The 19,579-nt window shown below is 43.9% G+C and overlaps 1 protein-coding gene across 1 annotated transcript in view; it reads right to left on the bottom strand.

The window, feature by feature from the left end:
- LOC132404996 (A disintegrin and metalloproteinase with thrombospondin motifs 12-like) overlaps positions 1-19,579 on the bottom strand; it is a 626,192-nt gene that overhangs the window by 122,974 nt on the left and 483,639 nt on the right. Inside the window, exons 17-18 of the mRNA XM_059989657.1 lie at positions 18,630-18,756; positions 8,696-8,906 (exon numbers count right to left, since the gene is read on the bottom strand). Of these exons, the coding sequence (XP_059845640.1) occupies positions 8,696-8,906; positions 18,630-18,756 (338 nt within the window). The remainder of the gene's footprint in view (positions 1-8,695; positions 8,907-18,629; positions 18,757-19,579) is intronic.

Raw genomic sequence — 19,579 nt, 5'->3', positions numbered from 1 at the left:
TCCTCCAATTAGCAAGCAACTCACTGATGGGCTAGAACTCCAGTACTTTAAGTTCTTAATGTCTAGCTGGATGTTGCATTCATAAAAATAAGCTTTAAAAGGACAGTAGCACCTTTTGCTGATGACGTAGGAGCCGCTGCGATCGAATGTGCTGCCATCTTACGAAAAGCCAGATAACTAAGCTATGTGACATTAGCCGCTGATGTCGAACATCCACTGCAGCATAAACTGAAACCACCGCATATCCTGAGTGAGTATTCAGGGGCTTGGAGATCTGACTGTGCAAGGTGTGATTTCAGCCATCACATTCCTGATTTATTTCATCCCTTTCTGGCTTTTCTCTAAGCTGTGATACGTTTGCTCCAGACTGCGGGTGCTGTGGCAGCATGGTGATTGGTGTAATGCTTTACAGCACCAGCGATTGTGCTACAATTCCCACTGCCGTCCGTGAGGAGTTTGTACAATTTCTCCGTAATCGCATGGGCTTCCTCCTGGTTTTCTGTATTCCTCCAGATTCCAGACGTATGGATTAGTATGAGTTTGTAAATTGCGGCTCCACTACATTGGCACAGGAAGCATGCAACACTTGAGGAACTGCCGTCAGCACATCCGCGCACGGTGTTAGTCATTGTTGCAAACAACACATTTACGGTATGTTTCTAAGTACAAATTACAAAATAAAGCCAATCTTAATCCAATTCTAATTAAAACTAATCGACAGAAAATTAGATTTTTCTTTTCTTTCCCTTCACACTGTCTACCCAATTTACCATCTTCAGTTTTCTTAGTTTTATTTCAGATTTGCAGAACCAATCCACCTTAGACATTCTCTCTTCTCCCCTCTTCCACCAGGCAGAAGATACAAAAGCCTGGAAGTACGTACCATAAGGCTCAAGGACAATTTCTACCTCACAGTTTGAAGAATATTATAGGGTTCCCTGGTACAATAAAATCCCTTTTGACATCTTGTGGGACTAACCTTGTTATAATCTTGCACTAAATTTTCTCTGTAGCTGTTAGATGACTCTGCATTGTTGTAGTTTCACCATGTTCTACAACAATGTACAGTAGAATGTTTTGCTTTGGGTGGACAGTGTGAAATGAAAGCTTTCACTGTTATCTTGGTATATGTGACAAGAATAAATCAAATCCAAATCCATTTCCCAAAATTCCACAATATTTGCATTTGTAAGTGTGCCCTCAAAATTACACTGAACCTGCTCCAGATTTGAGAGGAAATTTGGATTGACATCCTTTGGTTACAAAAACTGTGGCTTCCTAATCAAAACAGAGTCAGTGGTGTATATTACACAAAAAGGATGTTATTTTCCCTAGATATTTCAAAGGACCACTGAAATACTTCAGGAGTCTTGAATAGTGAACATATAAGAACATAGAACAAGGAGCAGAATTAGGACATTTAGCCCATTGAGTCTGCTCCACCATTTTATTATGGCTGGTCCACTTTTCCTCCTCAATCTCCTGCCTTTTCCACATACCCCTTCATGTCCATAAGACCATAAGACATAGGAGCAGAATTAGGCCAGTCAGCGCATTGAATCTATTCTGTCATTCCATCATAGCTGATCTTGGATCCCATTCAACCCTATACATCTGCCTTCTCACCATATCTTTGATGCCCTGACCAATCAGGAAATTATCAGCTCCTGCTTAAATATTTCCACGGACTTGACTTCCAGCACAGTCTGTGGCAGAGCATTCCACAGATTCACTACACTCTGGATAAAAAAAAAAATTCCTCTTTACCTCAGTTCTAAAATATTGCCCCATGATTTTGAGGTTGTGCCCTCTAGTTCTGAATGTGCCACCCATCCCGTCCATCACCACCATAGGAAATATCCTCTCCACATCCCCCTAATCTAGTTCTTTCAACATACGGTAGGTTTCAATGAGATCCCCCATGTTCTTCTAAATTCCAGTGAGTACAGGCCCAAAGCTGCCAAAAGCTCCTCATGTTAACCCCTTCGTTCCCGGAATCATCCTCGTGAACCTCCTCTGGACTTTCTCCAATGGCAACACTTCCTTTCTGAGATATGGGACTCAGAACACTTACCAACCCTCCAAGTGTGGCCTGACTAGTGTCTTATAAAGCTTTGGCAATATTTCCTTGATTTTATATTTTATTCCCCTTGAAATAAATGCCAACATTGCATTTGCCTTCTTTACCACAAAGTCAACCTGTAAATTAACCTTCTGGGAGTCTTGCACAAGGAATCCTAAGTCCCTCTGCACTCTGATGTTTGTATTTTCTCCCCAGTTAGATAATAGTCTGCCTATTGTTCCTTTTATCAAAATGCATGTTCATACATTTTCCTGCACTGTATTCCATCTGCCACTATTTTACCTATTTCAATTAGTCTAAGTCCTGCTGCAATCGTATTGCTTCCTCAGCACTACCTACCCCTCTACCCATCTTCATACCATTGGCAAACTTTGCCACAAAGCCATCAATTCCATTATCTAAATCAATGACAAGCAATATGAAAAGTAACGGTCCTAATATTGACCCCTGAGGAACACCACTAGACACTGGCAGCCAACCAGAAAAGATTGATTTTATTCGTACTCCATGCCTCCTGCCTGTCAGCCATTCCTCTATCCATGCCAGTAACTTCCCTGTAATGCCATAGGATTTTATCTTGTTAAGCTGCTCCATTTGTGGCACTCTATCAAATGCCTTCTGAAAATCCAAGCAAATGACATCCACTGCCTTTTCTTTGTCCAACCCACTTGTTACTTCCTTGAATAACTCCAAGAGTTTAGTCTGGCAAGATTCCCCTTCATAGAAACCCTGTTGACTTTGACTTATTTTATCATTAGTTTTCAAGTACCCCAAAACCTCATAGACTCCAACACTTTCAAAGTGACAGAGGTTAGGCAAACTGCCCTATAATTTCCTTTCTTTTGCCTTCCTCCCTTCTTAAAGTGTGGAGTGACATTTGCAATTTTCCAGTCCTCTGAGACCATGCCAGAGTCAAGTGATTCTTGAAAGATCATGACCAATATATCTGTTATCTCTTTAGTAACCTCTCTGAGGACTCTGGGATGTAGCCCACCTGGTCCAGGTGACTTATTCATTTAAGACCTTTGAAGATGCCACACTTTTTCCATTGTAATAGCAACGGCACTCACTCCTGCTCTTTGACACTCACAGACCTCTGGCACACTGCTAGTGTCTACCACAGTGAAGAATGATGCAAAGTACTCATTAATTTCCTGTGCCATTTCATTGTACTCCATTATTCCCTTACCAGCATCATTTTCCAGTGGTCCAACATCAACTCTCACCTCCCTTTTACTCTTTATATAACTGAAAAAAAAACGTTGGTATCCTATTTTATATTATCGGCTAGCCTGGCCTCATATTTCATCTTTTCCCTTCTTATAGCTTTCTACTTGCCTTTTCTTGAATTTTAAAAGCTTCCCGATCATCCAACTTTCCATTCCCTTTTGCTATCTTATATGCCTTTTCCTTGGCTTTTACGCGGTTCTTAGCTTCCCTTGTCAGCTACAGTTGCCATTTGAGAACAACTTCTTCTGTGGGACATATTTATCTTACACCTTATGAACTATTCCCAGCAATTTCAGCCCCCTCTGTTCTACTGTCATTCCTGCTAGTATCCTCCTCCAACGCACCTGGACAAGCTCCTCTCACATGCCTCTGTAATTCCCTTTATTCCATTGTGATACTGATACATGTGACTTACGCTTCTCCCTCTCAAACTGCAGTATGAATTCAATCATATTATGATCACTGCCTCCTAAGGGTTCCATTACGTTAAACTCCCTAATAAGATCTGGGTTATCACACAGCATCCAATGTAAGATAGCCTTTCTTCTAGTAGGGTCAAGCACAAGCTGCTCTAAAAACCCACTTCGTAGCCATTCAGCAAATTCCCTCTCTTGTGATCCAACACCAACCTGATTTTCCGAATCCCCTTGCATATTGAAGTAATGTGGCATTACCCTTAATACATGCCTTTTCCAGCTCCCTTTGAAATCACAACCCTCCATCTTCACTACTATTTGGAGGTCTATTTATGATTCCCAGAATGGTTTCTTTAACCCTTGTAGTTTCTCAACTCTATCCACAAAGATTTAACATTCTCTGTCCTTATATCACCTCTTCTAAAGATGTAACTTGTCTCTTGGCAACAGAGCCACATCATTGCCTATGTTTTCTTGGCTGTCATTTTGATAGAAAGTATATTCTTTAACGTTAAGCTCCCAATTCTGGCCTTCTTTTAGCCACAGCTCCGTGATGCCCACAACGTCATGAATGAATTGAATGAATGAATGGATTGACTTTATTTCTTACATCCTTCACAAACTTAAGTAAAAATCTTTACGTTACATCTCCGTCTAATTGTGAAATGTGTAATCATAGCAATTTATAATAATTTATAATAAACAGGACAGTCAACGTAACATAGAATACACTCAAATCAGTGTGAGTTCATCAGTCTGATGGCCTGGTGGAAGAAGCTGTCCTGGAGCCTGTTGGTCCTGGCTTTTATGCTGCAGTGCCATTTCCCAGATGGTAGCAGCTGGAATAGATTGTGGTTAGGGGACTCAGGTCCTCAATGATCCTTCAGGCCCTTTTTTCACACCTGTCTTTGTAAATATCCTAAATCATGGGTTCACAACTACAGATGTGCTGGACTGTCCACACCACTCTCTGCAGAATCCTGCGATTGAGGGAGGTACAGTTCCCATACCAGACAGTGATGCAGCCAGTCAGGATGCTCTCAATTGTGTCCCTGTAGAAAGTTCTTAGGAGTTGGGGGCCCATACCAAACTTCCCCAACCGACGTAAAAGAGGCCAGTCTTACGTTTATCCACTTTATTCCGAATGCTACGTGCATTTAAAGACAGCACCTTCAGTCCTGCGTTCTTCGCCCTTTTGAACTTTGCCTCTGTGGTACAATTTAACTCTTTGCACTGTTTGCAATTGTACAGAATCATTGTCTTGTTCCTCCTTACATTCGTATTACACCCATCATCTACTTGTAAACCTGCTGGCTCAACCTCAGCGCTATCATTATCATTCCCTCCCACTGTCATATTAGTTTAAACTACTCCCAACAGCTCTAGTAAACGTGCCCCTAAGAATATTGGTTTCCTCTGGATTCAAATGCAACCTGTCCCTTTTGTACAGGTCCTAGCTTCCCCAGAAGAGGTCCCAAAAATCCAGAAAGCTGAATCCTTGCCCCCTGCTCCAGTTCCTCAGCCACACATTTATCTGCCACCTTCTCTTTTCAGAATATTCTGGATGTGTTCAGAAACATCATGGACCCTGGCACCTGGGAGGCAAACTACCATTCGTGATTCTTTTTTGCATCCACAGAATAACCAATCTGTCCCCCTAACTATACAGTTATCGATTACTGTCACCATCATCTTCAGCTCCCAACCCTTCTGAGCCACAGGGCCAGACTCAGTGCCAAAGGCATGACCTCTGTTGTTTTCCCCAGGTAGGTCATCTCCCTCAACAGAACTCAAAATGGCCTCCAGAGTGCTCTCCTCTAGCTGATGTTCCCCCTTCCCTCTGCTGGCAGTCACCCATTTGTCTGTTTCCTGTAGCCTTGGAGTGACTATCTCCCTGTAGCTCCAGCCTATCACATCTTCACTTCCCCTAACAAGCTGCAGGTCATCGAGCTGCATCTTCAGTTCCCTAACATGGTCTCTAAGGAGTTGTATTTCAATGCACCTGGTGCAGAAGTGGCCAACAGGGAGGCTGGTAGCCTCCCTGTAATCCCACATCTGACATCCAGAACAGATCACTGGCCCTGTACACATACTACCTATTCTCACAAGATTTAAATAAGAAAAAAGAGATAAGAAATTAGGAATTAACTTACCTACTTACATTGCCTCTGCTTGTTCTCACTGAAACCTTATCAAGCTTTACCACTCTGACTCAGACCACTCCGACCAACTCTGCTCATCGTGTCCTGACCAATCAAGAATCTATTAATCACTGTCTTAAATATACATAAAGATTTCACCTCCACAGCTGCCTGTGGCAAAGAATTCCAAGATTCACCACTCTCTGACTAAAGAAATTCCTCCTCATCTCTGTTCTATTGTGAGACTGGCCTCTGGTCTTAGACACTCCCATTATACCCTCTCCACATCCACTCTATCAAGGCCTTTCACCATTTGATAGGTTTTAAGAAAGTCACCCCTCATTCTTCTGAAATTTGGTGAATAGAGGCTCAGAACCACCAAGCACTCTTCATATGACAAGCCATTCAGTCCTGGAATCATTTTCATGTTAATACCCATTCCAAATGTTTGTAACAAAATGTAATGAATAAACGTAACTGAACATAGCTTTTTTGGTTCAGTATATTCCCCAGTGATTATTTATACAAAAATGAATGATAAAGGAGTAATCATTGATGTTATTTAGAACACCTAAATCCCATCAGTGAAGACAAGCCACTGGCATATCATTGCTACCACCTCCCAAAGAAGCAATATTAACCTTAGCCAATGCAGTAGACCTTGAGAGTATTTGATACAGGAGAAGATGAGTTCATATGGGCCTATTGAGTCTGTTCCACCACTTGAATATGGCTGATTTATTTTCCCTCTTGATCTGTGTCAGATTCATTGTAGGAATGGTGTAAATGTGCCTGCAGCTGATTGACTCTGGGCCCTCCTATGTGCCATGTGCTCTCCTGTTTGGCACTGGCTTTCAGGTTATTTGTATCTCAACAGGCCCAGTTCAGCACCCCCACACTGCAAGTTGCTCAGCTTGTACCATTACTAATGTGGCTCAGTAATAATGTTTCATTACTACTCTGTTGTCGTTCTTGCTCCGTGCCTACGTAACACCTCTCAACCCAGTTGCCTTGCCTTTTCCCTGTGATGACTGACGTCCTTACAACCAACTCATTGTTTACAGCAGAGTCAACCCCCATGGTAAATGCTCTCAGTACAACTGCTGAGCAAACTTCAATGAATTCACAGCTTTGATGTTGTGTTGTTTTACTTATAATGAGAAATGCTTGTTCGAAAAGCAGCAACTCAAGTATTAAACTAACAGTAACCTGTAGTATTCGAAATGATCCTTCCTGATTCGAAGATGCAGTTTTATAACTCTCTAGTTGAGCCACACCAGGAGTATTGCATACTGATCCGGTCACCCCATTATAGGAAGATATTGAGGCTTTGGAGAGGGTGCAGGAGAGGTTTACCAGGATGTGTCCTGGACAAGAGGGCATGTGTTATAATGAGAAATTGGACAAACCTGGCTTGTTTCTCTGGAGCAGCAGACGCTCAGGGGAGATCTGATAGAGGTTTAAGATTATGAGAGGCATAATACCCTTTTCCAAGAGTTGAACTGTCTAATACAAGAGGGTGTGCAAATAAGGTGAGAGGGAGTAATTTTAAAGGAGGGGCAAGTTTTTTTATACAGAGAGTGTAGGGTGACTAGAATGCACTGCCTGGGGTAGTGGTAGAGGCAGGTACATAATGGATTTATAAGAGGCACTTAGAGGGGCACATGAATGTCTGGAAAATGAAAGGATGTTGACGTTGTTGGCAGAGGGGATTTGTTTAGTTGGCCACCTGAATACTAATTTAATTGATTTGGCACAAAATTATGGTCCGAAGGACCTGTTCCTGTGCTGTACCGTTCTATAATCCAACTGTATGGTCATGCATTGGAAATACTGAAAGATAGAGTAACTCATTTCCTGATTGGTCAGAAATCCATCCAAAACCCACCTTAGAGTTGAGTTTAAAAGTTAAACCAAAAGTATGGCTGATTGATGCAACAATTAGTGCATCAAAACATCCCAACTTTCTGTATTCATTATGAGGAAATAGTTGAATCAAAGTTTCACTAACATGTATAACTTAACTCCATGAATACTATTGACCGTATTAAATTACGCATGAATTTACATTAAATTGCACACGAATTGCATCTCAGTCTTTTGTGCTGCACACCAAATGCAGATCTAAAACAGCTCATTAATTAAAACGCTTCAAGCCATTTTTGGAGTAATGTTTTTTTAAAATAAATTTATGCAAAATTGTATAAAAATAGGTAAAAAAAAGGCAATTTTTGATATAGCATGACATAACAGGCCTTCCGGCCCAACAAGCTTCTGCCACCTAATTACATCTATATGACAGGCAGCACAGTGATGTAATGGTTAGAACAACATTTTTACAGTTCCAGGGACCCGAGTTCATTGCCTATGAGTTTGTACATTCTCCAGAGTTTCCTCCAGGTGTCCTGGTTTCTCCCACAGTCCAAAGACCTACCAGTCGGTAGGTTAATTGATTATCGTAAATGGCCGTGGGATTAGGCTGGGATTAAGATAGGGGATTGCAGGGTGGTGAAGGGCAGGAAGGACCTAATCCATGCTGAATCTCACTTAAAAAAAATTTAAAAACTACTAACCTGTTTGGAATCTGGGAGGTAACCAGGGTGTCTGGAGAAAATTCATATAGTCATCGGAAGGACGTATAAACTCCTTATACATAGTAGCATGCAACTCAATATAGATTTACAGATAACCTGGGTCACTGGCGCTGTACAGTGTGACGCTAACTGTGATGTCCTAAGTATTATTATACACTTCACTTTTAATTTATAAAGGATACATAAATGAAAGCATGAACATATTGTACTTGAGGAAAAATTGTGCCTTACTTCACTCCAATTGCCCACAGTCCAGTTTGAAGGGCACGAGATGTCTCTGTTGCATGGCATTTGGGTCCTTGGCTTGAGAAGCTGTTTGCACTCTGAATTGGGAAGAGCTTGCTCCTCTGTCCCCACGGTGCGGGTACACAGGACTGTGCGTTTCTTGATACCAGTGTTTCCACACGATGCTGAGCATTCCTGCCATTCACCGGTCCACCATCTGCACAGAAAGAGGAGACAGATACAAGAGACGTCCCAGGTCCAAGATAGACTTCATCAGTTTAAAAGAAGTTTCAGTCTGAAACCATTTTGTGTATGACCTTCATCTTTTTCATAAAGTCAAGATTTTACTGTAACTTTTTCAAGATGTGGCATTGGAGTGGCTGTTTGCTTAAAACTCTAGCCCAAAGACAATTGGAATTTATTTATTTATTTTTATTTGGCGACACTGCACGGAACAGGCCCTTCTAATCCAACAGGCTGTGCTGCCCAGCTCCCACTGGCGTTCAGGGCAGCAATGAAGGTCCCCCATCTGTAGTGGTGTTCAGGGGTTCCTTCATCATGTCAGTAGCTTCCCCTCAGTTTTCATTACTGTCAGTCATGTGTCCTAGGTGGAGACTCAGGAATACTGTCACACTCAGATATGGAAGGACTTTTCGTTGCCATTTCTGTAACTACTTTATTTTACCAGTCAAAGTTGTTAGCCCTGAGCTGAACACCTGACCCTGGAGGACTGGTGGACCCCTCCTAGTCTGGTCATTCCAGCCTTTGACCTGTTTGACATTGGTGACCCTACCAAGCGCCAAAGCACATAGCCATATTCCAGCTAACATAGCTCTCCAGGTCATTGAAAATGTCTAAACCCAATGACAATCTGTGGTCCCCTTGTGATCCCACCTATTTAAATCTAGCCTAATCACAGGACAACTTACAATAACCAATTAACCTACTAACTGGTACGACTCAGGAAACCGCAGTGGTCATGGGGGAATGTAGAAGCTCCCTGTAGGCAACAATGGATTAGAGTCCGGACTCCAGAGTACCCTGAACTGTAAAGGCACCGCACTAATCACAGCTCTACTGAGGTGCCCAAAAGTGGATGTTGTAATAGACCTAAGCATCCAAGGGGAAATCAATGTGGCTGCAAACGCAACATAGAGAAAACCTCCAAGTTCAGGATCGAACCCAGGTCTCTGCCATTGTGAAACAGTGGCTCCATATTTTAGCTAAACTTCACTGGATTTTCTGAGAATCCACAGTCATGGACTGGGAAGGTCAGAAATTATTAAATTTCTCCAGTATTTGGCTGCATTTTCTGATTGTCTGTGAAAAAGTATCAATTTCATCATAACCTTGTTGGTGCACCAAGAAATGTAACCATGGTGGTAACCAGAGATGTAGTTGACTATGAGGCTGTCATAGCCTGGGATGGTAATGGGGATGAGCTGCCACTACCTATTAAATGCTCCCAATGGTGTGCATCTCAAATAGCCTCTGAGAACCAAGTCCAGTTCCTGGCCTTCATGTGTGGCTTAGCTACTAAGCCTAATGAGACCATATCTACTGACAGAAGGAACAAATGCAGGTTACTGGTGCCTTAAAAACAACTGCTTATGAGAGATGGGGCTCATCAGCAATGACTAGCAGCTCATCGAGAGGGAAAACTCTGATCTCAAACCTCCGCTGTCTAGCAGCTATACCCACTCACAGGGAAGGCTTCAAGGGTAAACCCCAACGAGAAATCCAGAGTTGGAGTCCCTTATGTTGAGTTTAACAACTGACTGGTAGCTCCTGCAATGCTGCTGGTGCCAAACTGCATCAGTCTCTGCCTTTGGTTTAGATTCATCCGCTGCATGGAGAAGTCAATGGCTGTACAGTCAACAGCTTGCTCTCCATATTGTAATGCCCTGGCTTGCGTAGCACATAGACGAATAGGACACAATATCCATGAAGCACCTCAGTATCTGACGATACAATTTACAAGATCTGTGCCCATTTTTGAGGAGACACATCTGACATCCAGTGCAAGTGTTGCTGAAAGGTGGAAATGGTGGATGCAGCCTAGTCCTTTATAGGCAAAGCCTTCTCCACCACTGAACTTATCTCCAGGGAACGCTGCCACAAGAAAGCAGCATCTGTCATTCAGGCCAAGCTCTCTTCACGCTACTACCATCCCACACCAGCAGGTTCAAGAGCAGTTATTAGCAGCGTGGATAATTTTAGCCACCACAACTGTGAACTGATTCTACAACCCACAGACTCACTTTAAAGGACTCTTTGCAATTCATGTTTTCTTACTTGTACAATTTTTCTTCTTTTACACATGAATCAGTCTTTTTATGTAAAGTTTTTCATAAATTCTAATGCATTTCTTTATTTTCCTGGAAATAACTGCAAGAAAATACATCTCAAGGTAGTATATCTGACAGATACATAAGTACTTCGTTAATTAAATTTTACTTTCAACTTTGAACTCTAAAATCATCACAGAAGGAGCCCTCATTTAGTGGAATCAGCCAAAGGTGAAAGTACCCTTGTTTTATGGACCTACAGCACGTTACTGGCCCTTTGGCCCACAATGTTGTGCCTGATGCACCATCAATAACTCTCTCTGAGACGTAAAGGCTTGATATCAGCTTTTATTGACTAAAAGAAGGAACAAGCAGTGGTTGACCACCATACTACATTCTGGAGACTGACAGGCCGGACTCAGGCCTCAATCGCCTTTATACCGGGGTCTGTGGGAGGAACCACAGGAGCAGTCAGCAGGGGGCGTGTCCAGACAGGTATATGTAGTTCACCACATTCACCCCCCCTTTGTTTTAAAAGAGAGTCTCCATGTGGCGAAGTTTCTTACAAGTATATTTACAGCTTAAGTCTATCAGGTGGTTGAATCAGTCGCTGCGATCTACGCTACGTAGCACCGGCTGTGATTGCACAGGTGCTGGTGGTGATTGCACTGGAGACAGTGGTTGTGCTGGTTCCGGCCTGACTGGAGGTGTCAGCCCACTAGGCGTCAGTGATCCCTCACGCGTGTGCGAGGTGCCTGGTATATACGCGTACGAGACTGAATGAAGGCCCTGTCCCCCGTGGTGTACCTCCTGCTTTTAGTTGCCACAGGTTTGCAGTCGGGGGTCAGGTTGGCGAACAGCGGTGGGGGAGGGATCTTGAGGGTGGAAAGGCTGCAAGTGGTGTCAGTAGCGCAGCTGTTGGCATGGTGTTGGGTGGGACGTGTGGTTTGGTGTGTGTGTGTGTGGTCAGTAGCGGGGTATGTGGCAAAGTCCCACCAAACTGAGGATTCCGGACAGTGAGTGGTGGGAGGGGCCCGTCATATGCCATAGTCACACTTTCGAGGTGGCTCTGGAAGTCCAACCCCAATAGCACAGGCACGCACAGTTGAGGCATGACCAGTCGCGCAAAGTTCCGATATTCTGTGCCCTGTACCACCAATGTCACTACACAACCCGCCCGGATGTCTGTGGGACTGGCAGGGGATTGCGCGGCTGGACAGCATCAGCGTTGTGCAGAGCAGCCTCCAGTGTGTCAGCCATCTCGATCGCCGAGCGTAAGGTAAGATCGTCATTTTCCAGCAGCCGCAGACGCACATACACTAACCTGATTCCAAAGGCGTCTCGTACTAAGAGTTCCGCATGCTGTTCCGCCATGAGAGTTTTGCAGTCACAAGTTCGGATGAGTGTCTGTAGGGCTCAGAGAAACTGGGTGCTCGATTCTCCAGGCCGCTGTCGTCGTGTAGCTAAGCGATGTCTTGCATAGATGGTGTTCACTGGCCGCAGGTACTGTCTTTTGAGGGCGTCCAGTGCCCCTTCGTAGGTCAACAGGCCCTAATAAGTGAGTAAACTTTCAGGGTGACCCTCGAGAGGAGAATTCGGTGCATAACAGCGGGTTCAGTTGTACTAACCTCCTCCAAGTATGATTGGAAGCATGCAAGCCAGAGTTCAAAGGCAAGAGCTGCTTCAGGGTCTTGGGGGTCCAAATCCAATCTTTCCGGACGTAAAACACTTTCCATGTTTTAAAACTTCCAGTCAATAAAATTGATGCACCATCAATAACTCTCTCTGAGACGTAAAGGCGAGATATCGGCTTTTATTGACTGGAAGAAGGAACAAGCAGTGGTTGACCACCATACTACATCCTGGAGACTGAGAGGCCGGGCTCAGACCTCAATCACCTTTATACTGGGGTCTGTGGGAGGAGCCACAGGAGCAGTCAGCAGGGGGCGTGTCCAGACAGGTATATGTAGTTCACCACAGTGCCGACCATGTAACCTGCCACCAATTCAGTGATTTATAGTGGAGAGTATTTGCAATGTCGTTTTGAATACTTTATGGCGGGGTGGAGGTACGTCTCTAACAAACTAAGTGTAAGCTAATCCTACCCTCTGCTATCCCTCAGGTCGCCCTTGGGCAAGGTGTAGCACCCACGTAGGCCCTAATCAGAATCACCTGCTTAGCACCCCCCCCCCCACTCCTTATCAGGATCATGGGAGCAGGTGGTGGATGGTCGTATTGGCCGCTGGTGTATATCCTGTTTCCTAGTTATACGATCACTGACGCCAAGGGGACAATTTCTGAAGAGTGTTGATAATGGTTTGGGTCACCAGCTTGTAAAGACACTGCCCAGAAGAAGGCAATGGCAAACCACACCTGTGGAACAATTTGCCAAGCACAATCCAAGTCAAGTCAAGTCAAGTTAACTTTTATTGTCATTTCGACCATAACTGCTGGTACAGTGCATATTAAAAATGAGACAACGTTTTTCAGGACCATGGTGCTACATGACACAGTTCAAAAAACTAGACTGAACTACGTAATAATAATAATAAAATGACACAGAGAAAGCTACACTAGACTACAGACCTACACTGGACTGCATAAAGTGCACAAAACAGTGCAGGCATTACAATAAGTAATAAACAGGACGGTAGGGCAAGGTGTCAGTCCAGGCTCTGGGTATTGAGGAGTCTGATAGCTTGGGGGAAGAAACTGTTACATAGTCTGGCCATGAGAGCCCGAATGCTTTGGAGACTTTTCCCAGATGGCAGAAGGGAGAAGAGATTGTATGAGGGGTGCATGGGGTCCTTTATAATGCTGCTTCGTTTGCAGATGCAGCGTGTAGTGTAAATGTCCGCGGTGGCAGGAAGGAAGACCATGATGATCTTCTCAGCTGACCTCACTATCCGCTGCAGGGTCTTGTGATCCGAGACGGTGCAATTTCTGAAACAGGCAGTGATGCAGCTGCTCAGGATGCTCTCAATACAACCTCTGTAGAATGTGATGAGGATGGGGGGGGGTATGAAATGGACTTTCCTCAAATCTTCGCAAAAAGTAGAGACGCTGCTGGGCTTTTTTTGCTATGGAGCTGGTGTTGAGGGACCAGGTGAGATTCTCCATCAGGTGAACACCAAGAAATTTGGTGCTGTTTACGATCTCTACCGAGGAACCGTTGATGTTCAGCAAGGAGTGGTTATGATCAATCATGATTATGGATAAGACCATGATCGCCCACGTCCTACAACATGGCACATGATGATGATGATGATGATGATGATGATGATACATAGAAACATAGGAAATAGGTGCGGGAGTAGGCCATTCGGCCCTTCGAGCCTGCACCGCCATTCAGTATGATCATGGCTGATCATCCAACTCAGAACCCTGTACCTGCTTTCTCTCCATACCCCCTGATCCCTTTAGCCACATGAGCCATATCTAACTCCCTCTTAAATATAGCCAATGAACTGGCTTCAACTGTTTCCTGTGCGAAGACGTTTTTCCTCATCTCAGTCCTAAAAGGCTTCCCCTTTATCCTTAAACTCTGACCCCTCGTTCTGGACTTCCCCAACATCGGAAACAATCTTACAGCCTCTAGCCTGTCCAGTCCCTTTAGAATTTTATACATTTCAATAAGATCCCCCCCCCCTCAATCTTCTAAGTTCCAGCGAGTATACTTTATAAATACAAGTGTAACTGCACATAGCTTAGGTTCCATATATTCAGGTAATAATGTAGACTAAAAGATATAGGAGCAGAATTATGCCTTTTAGCCCACTAGGTCTGCTTCACAGTATAGGCAATAATAATAATAATAATATGTTAAAATATTATATATCTTATATCACATGATATCCTATCATACACACACACAGACATATATATATATATATATATAATACATAATGTAATAAGTATACAATAAGGACATGGGAGTCCTCATACATTATTCCCTAAAGACTAACTTGCAGGTTGAGCCAGTAGTATGTAAGACAAATGCAATGTTAGCAATCATACTGAGCATGAGTGTAACGCTAAGGCTTTAAAGGGCATTTTTCATACCTTATCTGGAGTATTATGAACAGTTTGGGGCAGCTTTTCAAAGAAAGGACATGCTAGCATTGGAGAGGATCTAGGAGAATGATCCTGGGAATGAAAGGTTAATTTATGATTGCATTTGATGGTTCTGGGATTGTACTAGCTGGTATTTAGAAGAATGTGGTGGGGGGAGGGGGTTCTCATTAAAACTTATCAAATACTGAATGGTCTATATAGAGTGGGGGTGGAGAGATTGTTTCCTCTAGTAGTGGAGTCTATGAGCAGAATCTACGACCAGAGGACCACTGCCTCAGAAAAAAAAATGTCCCTTTAGAACAGAGATGAGGAAGATTTCTTCAGCCAGACGGTGGTGAAATCTGTGGAATTCATTGCCACAGATGGCTGTGGAGGCTAAGTCATTTGGTATATTCAATGGAGGGATTGATAGATTATTGATTTGTCAGTGTGTCTAAGTTTACAGGAAGAAGGCAGGAGAATGGGGTTGAGAGGAATAATAAATATAACATAGAATAGTACGGCACATTACAGGCCCTTTGGCCCACAATGTTGGGCCGACCCTCGAACACTGCCTCCCATATAACTCCCCCCCCCCCACCTTAAATTCCTCCATATACCTGTTTAGAAGTCTCTTAAACTTCACTAGCGTATCTGCCTCCACCACTGACTCAGGCAGTGCATTCCACGCACCAACCACTCTCTGAGTAAAAAACCTTCCTCTAATATCCCCCTTGAACTTCCCTCCCCTTACCTTAAAGCCATGTCCTCTTGTATTGAGCAGTGGTGCCCTGGGGAAGAGGCGCTAGCTATCCACACTATCTATTCCTCTTAATATCTTGTACACCTCTATCATGTCTCCTCTCATCCTCCTTCTCTCCAAAGAGAAAAGCCCTAGCTCCCTTAATCTCTGATCATAATCCATACTCTCTAAACAAGGCAGCATCCTGGTAAATCTCCTCTGTACCCTTTCCAATGCTTCCACATCCTTCCTATAGTGACGCGACCAGAACTGGACACAGTACTCCAAGTGTCGCCTAACCAGAGTTTTATAGAGCTGCATCATTACCTCATGACTCTTAAACTCTATCCCTCGACTTATGAAAGCCAACACCCCATAAGCTTTCTTAACTACCCTATCTACCTGAGAGGCAACTTTCAGGGATCTGTGGACATGTACCCCAGATCCCTCTGCTCCTCCACACTACCAAGTATCCTGCCATTTACTTTGTACTCTGCCTTGGAGTTTGTCCTTCCAAAGTGTACCACCTCACACATCTCCAGGTTGAACTCCATCTGCCATTTCTCAGCCCACTTCTGCATTCTATCAATGTCTCTCTGCATTCTTCGACAATCCTCTACACTATCCACAACACCACCAACCTTAGCGTCATCTGCAAACTTGCCAACCCACCCTTCTCCCCCCTCATCCAGGTCGTTAATAAAAATCACAAAAAGTAGAGGTCCCAGAATGGATCCTTGTGGGACAACACTAGTCACAACCCTCCAATCTGAATGTACTCCCTCCACCACGACCCTCTGCTTTCTGCAGGCAAGCCAATTCTGAATCCACCTGGCCAAACATCCCTGGATCCCATGACTTCTGACTTTCTGAATAACCCTACCATGTGGAACCTTGTCAAATGACTTACTAAAATCTATGTAGATCACATCCACTGCACTACCCTCATCTATATGCCTGGTCACCTCTTCAAAGAACTCTATCAGGCTTGTTAGACACAAACTGCCCTTCACAAAGCCATGCTGACTGTCCCTGATCAGACCATGATTCTCTAAATGCCCATAGATCCTATCTCTAAGAATCTTTTCCAACAGCTTTCCCACCACAGACGTAAGGCTCACTGGTCTACAACTGCCTGGACTATCCCTACTACCTTTTCTGAACAAGGGGACAACATATGCCTCCCTCCAATCCTCTGGTACCATTCCCGTGGACAACGAAGACATAAAGATCCTAGCCAAAGGCTCAGCAATCTCTTCCCTTGCCTCGTGGAGCAGCCTGGGGAATATTCCATCAGGCCCCGGGGACTTATCCATCCTAATGTATTTTAACAACCTCCTCTCCCTTAATATCAACATGCTCCAGAACATCAACCTCACTCATATTGTCCTCATCATCATCAAGTTCCCTCTCATTGGTGAATACCGAAGAGAAGTATTCATTGAGGACCTCGCTCACTTCCACAGCCTCCAGGCACATCTTGCCACCTTTATCTCTAATCGGTCCTACCTTCACTCCTGTCATCCTTTTGTTCTTCACATAATTGAAGAATGCCTTGGGGTTTTCCTTTACCCTACTCACCAAGGCCTTCTCATGACCCCTTCTTGCTCTTCTGAGCCCCTTCTTAAGCTCCTTTCTTGCTACCCTATATTCCTCAATAGGCCCATCTGATCCTTGCTTCCTAAACCTCATGTATGCTGCCTTCTTCCACTTGACTAGATTTTCCACCTCACTCGTCACCCATGGTTCCTTCAGCCTACCATTCTTTATCTTCCTCACCGGGACAAATTTATCCCTAACATCCTGCAAGAGATCCTTGAACAACGACCATACGTCCATAGTACATTTCCCTGCAGAAACATCATCCCAATTCACACCCGCAAGTTCTAGCCTTATAGCCTCATAATTTGCCCTTCTTCAATTAAAAATTTTCCTGTCCTCTCTGATTCTATCCTTTTCGATGATAATGCTAAAGGCCAGGGTGTGGTGATCACTGTCCCCCAGATGCTCACCCACTGACAGATCTGTGACCTGACCCAGTTCGTTACCTAATACTAGATCTAGTATAGCATTCCCCCTAGTCGGCCTGTCAACATACTGTGACAGGAATCCATCCTGGACACACTTAACAAACTCTGCTCCATCTAAACCCTTGGAACTAATCAGGTGCCAATCAATATTAGGGAAGTTAAAGTCACCCATGATAACAACCCTGTTACTTTTTGCACCTTCCCAAAATCTGCCTCCCAATCTGCACCTCGATATCTCTGCTGCTACCAGGGGGCCTACAGAACACCCCCAGTAGAGTAACTGCTTCCTTCCTGTTCCTGACTTTCACCCATACTGACTCAAAAGAGGATCCTGCTACATTACCCACCCTTTCTGTAGCTGTAATAGTATCCCTGACCAGTAATGCCACCCTTCCTCCCCTTCCCCCCTCCCCCATCCCCTTTAAAGCACTGAAATCCAGGAATATTGAGAATCCATTCCTGTCCTGGTGCCAACCAAGTCTCTGTAATGGCCACTACATCATAATTCCATGTATGTATACAAGCTCTCAGTTCATCACCTTTGTTCCTGATGCTTCTTGCATTGAAGTACACACACTTTAGCCGTTCTACCGCAACACGCTTTATTCTGCTTCTCTTTTGTCAAAGCCTCTCTATATGTTAGGTCTAGCTTTACTCTATGCACTTCTTTCACTGCTCTATCACTCCGGGTCCCATCCCCCTTGCAAATTAGTTTAAACCCTCCCAAACCATGGATTAGCCAGGACGGAATGGTGTAACAAACTTGATGGGCTGAATGGCCTAATTCTGCTCCTATGTCTACGGTCTTATAATGTGCAAATTATTACCTGGCAGGGCAATCCATTTTGTTGCATTTTCGTTGTCTGTCATCAGGCCGAGTCCTTGGATTGCAGAATCTGTCTTCCACAACTCTGGGTGTCTTTTCCACGCATCGAACAATTTGGCGCTGAACTCCTGATAGATGAATAAGTATATTGCATTAATTTATATCTTTATTAACATTGGAGTTCTTGCCCAACTCCAAGCACTTCCTAGATCTTCCTCAGAAGGGCTTACAGAACAAGCTTCACTGACATTTTACAGTTTTGCTGGCAAGTAACCAATCTTTCATGAAGTACTATCATAAGCAAGCTGGTTTGCACCATAGCATTTTGAAGTTTCCAGTGTTTTATCTCTCCATCTTTACTTGCTGTCATTCACATTATGTGCTGGCAGTGCAGAGGCTGGTGACAGAAGAATGTTGATGTAGCATCTATAAGGGCGTAGAAATCAGAAAGCTTTTGTTGTTTTTTCTAACAAGCTGAGACAGAAGCCTGTTAAAATTCTGAGCACCCAGGCAGCAAGATAATTAGGCAAAGCATATTTGATTAATTGGAATTGGTTTATTACTGTCATATGTACTGGGTGGTGAGGTGGACATCTCTACCAAAGGAAATTTAAAGTGTTCCCTCCCTCCTCTAGCCTGCAGTCACCCTTGGGCACCTGCTTAGTGGCCCTCCCTCGATCAGGGTCACATGAAGTCATGGGAGCAGGTGGTGGATGGTTGTATGAGCAGCTGGTCCTGGCGATGTGACCACTGATGCGAGGCAGACAATCTCTGAAGAGTATTGATAATGGCTGGGGTCACTGGTCTGGTAAAGACACTGCCCAGAAGAAGGCAATGGCAAAACCCTTCTGTAGAAAAATTTGCCAAGAACAATCATGGTCATGAGACCATGATTGCCCAAATCAAAAGGCATGGCACATAATGATGATGATGATATTGACTGAGGTAACA

The sequence above is a fragment of the Hypanus sabinus genome, chromosome 14 (assembly GCF_030144855.1).
Source record: "Hypanus sabinus isolate sHypSab1 chromosome 14, sHypSab1.hap1, whole genome shotgun sequence".
Classification (NCBI taxonomy): Eukaryota; Metazoa; Chordata; class Chondrichthyes; order Myliobatiformes; family Dasyatidae; genus Hypanus; species Hypanus sabinus.
This window is presented reverse-complemented; position numbering and strand designations above follow the sequence as displayed.